At 36.4% G+C, this 12,313-nt stretch overlaps 1 protein-coding gene across 1 annotated transcript in view; it reads right to left on the bottom strand.

The window, feature by feature from the left end:
- The window catches only part of THSD7A (thrombospondin type 1 domain containing 7A), a 743,356-nt gene that overhangs the window by 63,705 nt on the left and 667,338 nt on the right, over positions 1 to 12,313 (bottom strand). The window contains exons 13-14 of the mRNA XM_061198529.1: positions 8,523 to 8,655; positions 7,037 to 7,140 (exon numbers count right to left, since the gene is read on the bottom strand). Of these exons, the coding sequence (XP_061054512.1) occupies positions 7,037 to 7,140; positions 8,523 to 8,655 (237 nt within the window). The remainder of the gene's footprint in view (positions 1 to 7,036; positions 7,141 to 8,522; positions 8,656 to 12,313) is intronic.

Raw genomic sequence — 12,313 nt, 5'->3', positions numbered from 1 at the left:
GAGCTATGTTTTGAAGAGGAGACTAATAAAGGTTCCTGAAATGAAAGGGAATAGATAACATTGGTTTGAGCTAAAAGGACATGGATATCTGCGTTATGCATATATGAGTATGTAAATGGAAGGCTACCGATGCAGCTCTGAAGTAAATCTAATAGAATTCAGAATGGAGTTGCTCATCTTCATTTTCTTGAAGAGGAATGAAACGCCCTTATTATTCAGGATGCACAAAAAGAAGGAGTTCTATTGGTCTGTGGATTGCCCTTTGGCATGCAAGACCATGTTGTCATTTCGTTTGAATAATCAGAGTGAAATAAATGACTAGATCTAAAATGTGCACACAGAAGTTCATTACAGGAAACAGAATAAGTTCAATGCCCGAGTGCAGTGAAAACTGTTGGATTATTTGTAACAAAGAGTTCAAGGAGCTCTGAGACCTTATTTATTAAACTGAGCCATATTAACACAGTTTATCCCACAGCAACAGCATCTGGGTAGCACTGGAGACAGAGTAGGTTCACCAGACTGAGTGTTTAGAGGACTGATTTTTTTCCTATGGTGTTACAAAAAAAAATGACAATAGTGAGAATGAATCATGTAGAAATAAAAAAGAAAAAGCTTAATGTGAGTGGGAGCTAGTTACCAAGAGACCTAATTGTGCTTAGAAATAAGACCAAACCTATAAATAATGCAAGAGGGCTCCAGTTGTTTACTAGGTGGATTTAATGATCCTGGTCTTTCTCTGTGTGGAAGAGATTTTCACTGACAAGTTTGCCAAATTACACTTCCTAATTACAATTTGTGAATGTAACTCTGGCAGAAGGGAAAGAAATGCACTTTTCTTTCTTATTGATCCTAAATAGTTACCAATGATCCCTAGTCTTATTGATGCTCATAATATATACAAAAGTCCTTCTCTGGGGACTTACTAGGAAATAATAATCAGCTCCCCGTGGAGTAGCTTAGACCAAGGTCAGCTAGATCCTTGATTGGGATCTGGAAAGGGTTAACTAACTGCATCACAACGAACCAACTAACTGGGCATTGAGGAACCATCACAAAGACAGACATCCTGGTGTCAAGCTTATTTTATCAGCTATTTAAAAAATAGCAAATGCTAATCATCATTTTATGACAGGACTCTCATAGAGAGATAAAACAAAACCAAAATCCCCAAATCAACTAGAATGCTAATAGTCACAGAAAATTAGAGGAAGCCATTTAAAAGTAGAAATAATTCTAGAAGTTTTAAATAACAGCTTATATAAATGAAGAGTACAAAAATATTACATGGTAATTAATAAGTATATTAGCCCAAAGAAGAGTTTAAAAATCATGTCTGTGCAAAATTTCTTTAAAGCAAGCTCTTTGACTCTTTTTTACCTAGTTCTTTTTCTACTTCCATTATTTTCATTCCTATTATATAACAATCTCTGAAAATTAACAGATTAATGTGAGTTACTGAGATAAACTGGCCCAGATATTCTGGGCCTAACTTCAATAATGCCTCTAAGGCATAATCTTTTAAAAAGAACAAAGTGGACCAGAATTTAAGCAAAAGAGTGATGCGAAAGGTGTCAATATAGTTTAAGCTACTTAATTTAAGCATAAGATTTAAGCATATTTGCTCACAAAAAGTAACAGCATAAATTGTAGTTAAATACTTATATCTCACATTCTACAAATTCACGTGGATTTAATTTTGGTGGCGGGAAAATCAGAACTTTCTTTTTTATTCCCAGACTTTCCTCGAATAACCTTTTTAACGAATAAGTGATGTCGCGTGAGGACTCCCAGGACCAGGAGGGTCCCTGACATGTGAGGCATATAATTAAAGTTTTTTTTCTTTTTTCTGTGATCTGGATTTGAGAATACATCTGAATCTTGCTGGCTTCCACATAAAGAGATTGATGTCAAATCTCAGTGACAGGTTAACATTACAGTGGACATTCCTTGGCAGGCAAGGATACAAAGGGGGTGGGGGATTACAATAGGTAGGGTTGGCCCTGGGGATTATTAACTCTAGCTCCATCTAATTTATAGAAAGTACACTTAGCAGGAAATAGCATTAAGATCAACACAGAGATTGAGCAAGAGTAAATTTGAAATTATTTTTATAACATCCCAGCATCTAATCGATGATATTTTTGCATCATATTCCTGGTATAAATATGTCACAAAGTAATAAACACTGGAATTATTTATATATATATATATACACACACACACACACACACACACACATGTATACACATTTTAAGTAGTAGTGACATTGTCCTTTAGGGCAGTCATAGAGAAAAAATAAGTAAATTGTCCAAAATTGTCATTAATATGAGCCACCTCTTTTATTTTGAATGCAAATGTAATGATAACTCTAGCTACGGCTAGTATGGCTATGTTTCAGTGACATAGTCACTGACCAATCAATAACTTAGCCCTCTAAATGCCATCTGAATTGTAGAAATGTGAGCAGAGAGAAGAGACAGCAGAGGTTACAGTTCCATTAAAAGTTTATACACAAGTGACTTGAATAGCATGAAGCAAATAGAACCTGTTTATACACTTAAAAATTAAATAGATTGTGGACATAACTTCACATTATTTGCATTTCTTTTATTGACAATATTATAGGAAAGATGCCTATTTCAAAAGCCCTCTAAAATTTCCCTGTGAGATTTAAGAATGATTTAAGTTTTAAAATTGCAAAATCCTGTTAAATCCGTCTTTAAAATACCTCTTTCTCCTCTCTCTTTTTCATTCTTATACCATTAGATAAAATTTCCTGGAATACACCATCCTCGATATTCAAAGCCTTGCTAAAATTCTTTACTACTTCTAACTTCCTATTGTGTTCTAATGTAAAGCATTTCCACAGAAAGCACTTTCACACAGTTTTGAGATACACAGAATGTAGACTTGGTCAAGACTGCATTTACTTGATTGTAGTAGAATCTTCCTATCTTCTTATGCCTGGGTTATTCTAACTCAGTTGTGGGTAAGGCTGATCCTCAATGATTTGCTTTACAGCGAGTGCCAGTGCTGAGGTGGTAAGCAGTTACCATTAGTGACTCGTTAAAGAGACTCTGGGAACATAACTGCCTCCCAGCTCCTTTGAAATTCATCACCAGCGATAGTTCCTACACTTGGAACAATTATGCTATTAATAGTACTAAGAGTAAAAATGAAAGTCTGTCTATAATGGCCACTTTTTAACAGGTGGCTAAAAGTAGGTGCAGGTGACTCAAAAGGAGAACAACAAGGATGGGTTGCTAGAAGCTGGTAGGTAAATTTACAGTTATATTTTTTTCTACTAACAGGGAAGGTTCAAGTCATTTTAGAGAAAACGAATCATAAAAGGTGACCTTGTAAGTGTTCTGCTGAGTGAGGCATAGTATATGAGACACACATTATTTCTTTTCTATGCATACTTAGTAAATTAACTCCTTTTTTGGTTCATATGATATTTTTATTTAACTGAAGAAATCTAAATTATCATTTCAAAATGTAGTCCACATCAGAATGAAGGCCAAGATAAATCCTGTTCTTCCTGAGCCTTGAAATGCAGTGTTTTACAATTACAGCCCATCTCGATTCAAAAGCTAAATTTGATCTGTTTCAAGATTTCATAAGATTTCCAGTTATGAGAAGATTCACACAGAGTATTTGTTAACCCTCTTTAAAACAATAATTCCCTGTGCTATACAAGCTGAAAATATTGGAGTTAAAAATCATATGATCATCTTTGACTTAGTTAGGTCTACCTCTGCTGCATTGTCTGCTACTGAGTCCTAAAGTTATTTTCCTCTATTGTATGTGGAAAATCCATTTATTTTTACCCATTCCAACTACAGTGGTTCCAATCTGAGCCCTTATTACTTCAACCTTGCATTGCTACAGCAGCGTCCCGGCTGGCATCCAGACCCATGCGTCTTATCTTTCTAACTTATTCTGAACACGCTGACAGATAAAACACTGCTTTCATCAGGTCCTTGCTCCTACCACTTATTGAACAAGGTCTAAAATACTGATCCTGACATTTTTAGTCCTCTACAAAACTACCCCAGGCTCCAGCTCACATCTTCAGAGCTTCAATCTACCCACTTTACTGTGAACACATTTAATGTTTTTGTTTTTCTTACCTCAAATGCTTAACTTACAGAATTGCTCTCATTTTCTACTTATTCTAACATTACGGTACAAGTCAAGTCCCAGCTCATCCTTTAGATCTTTCTTAAGCTCTTTAGCTTCAAATGACTGCTTTTGCAACGGATTGGTTTCAGTCTTTAACTCATACTTGTTGGGTGATGTTACCAGTGATCTCATTTCCCTAAACAAATTAAATTCCCTGGGTTGAACATCTTCATCCCTTCCTGACACTCATGGCTCTTTCTACACAGTCTTCTGAATGCAGTCATAGTTACGTGAGTGCCTGAAATTAGAAAGTCTGAAGTATTAGAGAGGAAGGGGGTAGCGTCTCCACAGTATTTGCTGACTGATATTAATCCTTACTACACAATTATTTGAATTATTAAAAAATCGCACAAGTCAGCATTTTTAAAGTCTCTGACTGGATAAGGGCAAAGATGGAAATAGCAAGAGTCTGACAGGTCAATTATGCAGAGTTCTGGAAACAGCCATGACCATCAAAAAAAGAATTTTTTGCCTTTTTGCCATTAGTAAAGATATTTCTACTCTCTTAATTCTCTCCTTTTCATGTTTCCATAGAAATATAGGCTCTAAGAAAAAAATCTTTATCAAGGCAACAAAGAAAAAGATTATCTTCATATAGAAGTTAAAGGAGTTTTTCGGAGTATATTTATGCATATATTACTTGTTATAATGCAACTTTCTCTTCCCAGATATCCCATAAGATTGCTGATAGAAAAAGTGGCCTGACAAATATGGCAAGATGAGGAAGCATTACTTAGGTACAGGCAGAGGAAGAGGCACCAGTAATAGGAAACCAAGAATGGGAACCATCAAAAAGGCAGGAGAAAGTGGCACTGAGGATGCCGAAGATCCCTGTCGCAGTGGAGGTGGGTAGATATTACAAAGTAGTCACCTAGGATGAGGAATAAGCAGAGGTTTTCAGATTTGGAAATGAGAAGATCACTGGTAATCACAGAAAGAAATGTTTTTATACAGATTGCGTCAAAAAACAAAAGACCCGTGTTAATATTGTTGCTTTTATGCCTGCAGTGATCTATGCACACATTCACTGAGGCCATGATCTAACAGGAAGGGGAAAGGAATTAACATTTAATGAAGATTTAATATGTGCAAAGCGCTGAAAGGATCATTATGTTCTCAGCCTCAGAGGGAGGAAATAAATAAACCAAGGTTGTGCAGTTAAGTAACAGAGTTTGAAACTAAAGCTGTTTTCACACTTGCACAGCTTCCACCACATCTTAGATTTCCTCCAGTGGTATTCTACAAAAATATGGTTTTCATCTTTTTTACCTAACTTCATGTCACACTTTGATCCCTGGATATTATCTGTGCATAGACTGTAGAATATGAAAATTGGAATAATCCTGAAAGATCATTTGGTCCAGCCCTCTTTTCTTTTTTTCCCCATCTAAATAAACTGATACCCAAAAAGGTAAAGGGATGAATAAAACTCACATTGTATTAGTGAAAGAACTGGAACTAAAACTTACGTTTCTTGATTCCCAAACTCACGCCTGTTTTCATCATAAACTCTATGTAGGGTCTAAATTGTATGCAAATGTATGCTGGATTCAAGGAGGAATTAGCAAGGCATGACAAGAAAGTCTTATATCCCTCAATTTCTCCATGAATGGTTTCAAATGGGGAGAATGACTTTCAATTCTAAATACCTAAGTCTCTATAACTGTAAAGGGAGACAGTTATTTTTTAGCAGATGCTGATGGTGGAGGATACATAATGAAAAATAAGCATATAAAATAAAATCCTAAAAATCACTAGATAGTTAATATTAATTGTAAACTAAATGTTATGTTTCAAATGAAGATTCCTAAAATGACTATCATAATGGAAGATTCTTAGAAAAAAGACACTATTTTTCGCAAATTTTAAAAAAGCAATCTTTTCACTGTAAAGAAAAGGGGTCCTGGATCAAATCAGCAAAAACTGGAATCCAATTCTGTGTGTTCAGAGTTCTGCAACATCATCAAATACATAACTACAAATGAGGGTGCAAAGCATGTTTTATGAATTAAAAAAGGTGGCTGTGTATTCAATTACATATTCAGCTACATTTTAGATATGTAGCAAGAATTACATTCTAAAACTCAACATGAGTAAAAAGAATCATGTACTCTTTACAGACTGAATTTGCTACATGTATAAATAACATGTTCCAAAGCCTGGAATGTAAGTATTATCCATAATATCTAGTAAATAATCATGGCAAGTTGGAAACATTTCCATCACTCATTTCTGCAAGAAACCATGTTATCTAGTAGCGTCGACAGACTGCAATCCACATATGGCAGGTTTAGAGTACATAAATCTGCCATTTAAAAATCAGTACTAAATATGAACAGAATTGGGGGTTGCCATGACAATGACAAGGATGTCATTACTGAGAATTTCTGGGAAAGTTAACCAGTTATATTACATTTTATGCATGCACGTATATATAATGCATATGGGCAATGATGTATGGATCTTATTGATTGTTAAGGTGACAAGCAAAGTGTTATGGAATACCATGAGCCAAAAGCTAATTACAAGAACAACAACAAAAACAAGCTGCAGTGTTCAATCTATGTCCTAACGCTTTCAAGAGCTTGGTCTGATCATCTGCTAGATATGAATGAGGGGAAAATTTAACCAGACGAGTTATGAACTAATGTCAAAGAACTAAGGACACAATTTAAAAAGTCAGGTTTCCATGTTCTGGTGTAAGGTAGAATGGGTGGTAGCAGATTCTTAACTGCTTTGCTCTGTTTGCCTAGCATGGCATCAAAATGACAAACTCTTCAAGCTACTGGTTAAGTTAGTGCTGTTGGAGAAATGCAAAGCAAATCAACTGTAGAACCGGGCCTCCCACCTCTTGCCTGCCGTCCGGGCCCACAGCCCTCCTGCGCTCCAGGGCTGTCCTGTTGCACGCTCCAAGGGACTAACTGGCACCTGCGCCATTTGTGAGTCTTCCACCTACAGGGAAAGAACAGAAGCCTCATAGAGAAGAAGCAAACATACTAGGAAATCACAGAGGCACAATGCCAAGGAAGCATGACCTTGATCACTGCAAACAGGAATTTATTTGACAATGCTGATGAACTTAGTTGCAGGGCAGGAATAAAGAATGTAGACATAGAGAATGGACTTGAGGACATGGCGTGGGCGGGGGGAGCTGGGGCGAAGTGAGAGTAGCATTGACATATATACACCACCGAATATAAAATAGTTAGCTACTGGGAAGCAGCAGCGTAGCACTGGGAGATCAGCTCGGTGCTTTGTGACCACCTAGAGGGGTGGGATAGGGAGGATGGAAGGGAGGCTCAAGAGGGAGGGGATATGGGGACATACGTATGCATATGGCTGATTCACTTTGGTGTACAACAGAAACTAACACAGTATTGTGAAGCAATTATACTCGAATAAAGATCTATTTAAAAAAAAGTCCTATCTAAATTTAATTTAGATCTTCAACAAGGAATTATAAAAAGCAGCACTAAATATAAAAGGACTTCCTATTGCAGTGGAGACAAGAGTCCATCACTGTCAAGTTCTAAAGGAATGGACTCTACTGATAGCATTTAGCCTTTTTTTTTATTTTTTTAAGGCTGCACCGCGAGGCATGCGGGATCTTAGCTCCCCAACCAGGGATTGAACCCGTGCCCCCTGCAGTGGAAGCGCAGAGTCTTAACCACTGGACCACCAGGGAAGTCCCACATTTAGCCTTTTTAATGATTAAGACTGCCAGCAGATGTATCCAGATAGTACCAGAAGTGATGTGTTCCACTTTAGAAAGGTATATTTATTTTACATTCAAGTTATAAAATTGCATTCAAGTCAGGAGCCTTTTGTATAGTGGTCTTTTGATTAGCATTGTAGGGGTAACTCAGAAGCTGCAATTTATAATACACTTCACAAAAACAAATCCCCCAAATAAATAAGTTTGGGCTAACAGTTAATGTTCATCATGAAAGCATGCAATTATACTGTTTGTCATCTCAGAATTAAACACAGATAAATTAAGATGACAAATTTGCCATCAATTTCATTATTAATTAATTCATAATTAATTATTAATCACTTTTCTGCATTTTCTATAGATTATATCAACATAAGAAACTCTTCAAGCTCCTAAAGCTTATAATACAGCTTGGAAGTTTACACAAGTATTTGTGTCCCTGGAGATGATTTCAGTAGCAAAGCAGCTCTTTAAAACAGGCAAGAGATGGGACCCACAGTCATAAACATCCTGAGTTTATGGGCAGTGTTGGCTTCCTTTTCTCATTGTCGGAAAGACCATGAACCTGAAGTATTTTGCTTAGTGCATCGCTCAGAAGGCTTTTCCTTCACTCCATTACCTGTAGCTTTGGCACACTTGAGGGGCCTCGCAGGCCTTCTCTTCATAGAGAGGATCCGTGCAGTCCTTGCCTCCATTGGCCGGCAGCTGAATGATGACCCGGTGCCGAGTCTGCTTCCTGATTCCGGAGTCCCCTGGAATGAGGCAGCTTTTTTAACCTCTGTTCTCTGCACTGATGAAAGAATCTCCAAATACCAGCCTGTGTGAAGAAATTACATTGCTTCCAGCTCCATGTGCTTTGACATCCCTGACTGAGAGGCCTCGTCTAGTCATTTCCTAAATTCTCCCGAAGACCGCTTATATTGAAAGCCAATCAATGTATATTTAAAAATCTGAAGAATGGAGAAAATAGTTCCACAGTCAGCTAGTCTTCCTAATGCTCACTTACAACGTGATTGCTCTTTTGTATGCTTCTTTCCCCTTGAGAAATATGACAGATCTAATTAATCTGTTTTTCTCTGCCTTAAGTTTATTTTCATGCTGTTTCATATAGCTCTGTTTACCACATGGGACTCATACACATCTAATGAATCTTTCTCAGGAGAATATATTCAATGTTTTAATGTGAAATTCTATTTCTTTGTTATTCACTTAATTTGAAATGTATAACTCGTAAATTATTCTAGTCATTTATTATTCATGTTAAACACTTTAAGATCTTTAATTCAGGTCACATCCTAAACATCCGAGCTATAAGTAGTGAAATGAAAGTCGTTTCCTAGAGGCAGAATTTTTAGAGAAGCATTCAAAATAGCAATAATTACTATAAGTAAGTTACTCCAAATTATGTTACAAAAACAATGGAAATAATTAAGATTTACCTTCGATGAAGATATCAAATTGACAGTATTTCTGATATAAAGATGCTCAGAATTTTTTAGTATGAGAAACAGATGATACATAAGACTTGACAACTTTAATAAAATACATTCCAACTTACAATATATACACTTTAAAGATGAATAGCCATATGTCATGAATTTGCTTACAAAAGAATTCCCTAAAGAATTACTTTAATAGAGTTCCCCTGATGCATTTACATGTTTTCTCAAGATCATTAAATATTTGATATGTAGACTACAGAAACAGAGAAATTTAGAAGGGTTAGTAGCCCCTAACAGTGAAAGTTTAATCAGAACTGAAATGAAATATCCTTAAAGTCATTGTGTTCGTAGAAAAATATGATTTGACAAACAGAAGTTTCCAGTAATGGAACATCCTTTGACATGAAGTCAGGGTATCCCTCAACACAGTCTGGCCACTGACTCCTAGCAGTGTGACTTGAAGATTCCTGTATTAAATGGGAGAATGGATCAGATTAGTGATTCCTAAATGTCTGACTATATAGGAGAATTTCTTTGAAAAAATAAAAACAAAAAACCAAAAGCAGATTTCTCGGCATGGACCCAGAACTACTAAATAAGAATCTCTTGGGAGCTGGATGTGGGAATCTGTGGATGTGGGAAACTGATTTTTACAAAGCTTGCCAGGAAACGGTGATAAACAGCTAGGTTTGAGATCTACTGGAATAACTGACCATGGATGTCCCAATTTAAGATTCTAGAATTTGCATGTAACCTTTTACGATTATTCCTATAGTGGGGGAAACCTGTACTATTAATGACTGCATTAACTATTTTAGTGAATAGTTGGAATACTACAGGTAATGACGTACGGAACTAGGGGGTGGAGGTAGTGGTAGCAGAGAGTTAAAGTATTTGAAAATACTGTCATAGACTTTTAAGAATTGTAGCAATAATAGTTTGAATGCCAGCTGCAGCTTTTACATATTAAGTATAATTTACCTAAGAAAGATCAAAGAAGTGCCAATAGGACTTTTAATAAAATTGGTAATGCTATCTCCATCCATTATATTGTTCAATGACCCCTATTTTAAGGAATTTAATGATAAATTCCTCTAATAATTTAGAGCTAGGAAAAATCTTGTTTCCCTTGACAATCCGTTAAGAATCCACTGTGCTTCTGTTTTTCGCTTTGTTCACCAGAATCTCAGAGCTAATTTTCTTCTCAATTGCAGGACCTTACCTTAACTTTGATTTTATATTATAATTTTTCTCTTCTTCTCCCCTCCCTCTACCCTATTTACTACCTGACTCCATGCTTTTTTTACACTATTATCTATTATTTTTCCTTTTGTTTTATATTTATGCTCTGTCTTTAATCTTTTTAAAAGACTATACAAACTAAATGAGCATTCTTATCATTTGTTTAGCACTGGGGGAAGGAGGGAGGTGTGTGTGTGTTTTTTAACAGGGGAAAGAGGGAAAGACCAAAGTGGAGCAGGTCTTTGTTTCCCAGGTGGTCGAAATTCTTAAGAGTCAATAACTCTCCAACACTTTTTAACCTGCAGATAAAAAACAGACATAGAATTGAGGCCAAGGGATCCACAGACTGGAGGGGACAATGAGAGCAGCATCAGTGACACCATATAGACTGAAGCTCCTGGTCATTAACTACCTAAATATCACCTGGTATATACCCAGGGCTGTTCAGATTTGGGAAGCAGCAAGCAAATGTTAGTGTTTCAATTCTACTTTGTTTATTGACTTGAAAGCAAAAAAGTCACCTAATATAAAACTCTGAAACATTCTAGTGCCTCCTCATCACAATCTCTGCAAGTTTGTACTTGATATATAACACCATGATAACTCTTTTCACTTCCATAATTGATTCCACAATGGGAATCCATTTATTCTTCTAAAAAAGTTTAAATACCTTAACCTTGCACAGCCCACAGGCTAGAGATTGTGACCTGATTAAAGTGGAACATTCCAAAGCCGTAACACCTAGAGAGGAAGTTTAATGGGGTTACACAGGAAGTGTCATGATATCCATGTTTCTACCCACTGGGAGGTTTGTTTCTTCCCAGATCTCAGTTAGCAAATTACACGTACGCTCAAAGAAACAGCACTTCAGAGCTCTGCCAGTTACAGAGCCCTCAAATCAGGGTGCAGACAAAGGGAGAGCTACAGCACATCGTTAAAAAATAAATTAATAAAAGTGGAAGGCTCCTAACTAATAACTTGAGCTGGCAAGTGTGGAATTTTACAATCTTCAGAGTTTCCCACATATATTTACACCCAATTTATTGTATGAGGTGGGGACACATACATAATTTCCATTTACCTTTGTGTTTTAGCACCTAAAACAGTGGTCACACAGAGTAAAGTCTTAATAAATGTTTGCTGAATGAGCAAACACATTTATTTCACTTCTTCTCAACTGGATTATAAATTAGCATCTTCTTTTCCTTTATATCCATTTCCTTAGAGTATTATGCACATGGGTACTAAGTCTGTTCTTTAGTATTAATAAAAAATAAGGTATCACTTTGTTCATTGGAAATAATAAGCATGGGAAAAATAAAGGAATAATCCTATAGTGTTTGTACTTGAAAATACCTACCTAGGATAGGTAGAGAAAAAAGGGATTATATATTCAGAAAACATTTATGTGGTAATGGGCCATAGAGACTCAGAGGATATGTAATCTCTCACTCAGCTACAGCACTTTTCAGATATCTTAAGATATTCAAGATAAATTTCACTGGAGAAGTTCCTTGATGGAAGGATTTAAAGGTCAGGCAAAACTAAGATGGGTTAAGCTGGAAGCGAGGTGGATGGCAGGCTGGAGCAGCACAGTGAGAGGAAATTGAAAGGGAAACGTTTCATGCAAGAAGTAAAATGGAAAGGCAGTTTTCAGACCTTTGAGGGGTAATTCTAGCATAGTACTGTTTGAGGGCATCAAGGTAGAAAAGATGCCTCTGCAATA

This window comes from Eubalaena glacialis, chromosome 8, assembly GCF_028564815.1.
Source record: "Eubalaena glacialis isolate mEubGla1 chromosome 8, mEubGla1.1.hap2.+ XY, whole genome shotgun sequence".
Classification (NCBI taxonomy): Eukaryota; Metazoa; Chordata; class Mammalia; order Artiodactyla; family Balaenidae; genus Eubalaena; species Eubalaena glacialis.
The sequence above is the reverse complement of the archived record's forward strand: the minus strand, read 5'-3'. Positions and strand labels throughout refer to the sequence as shown.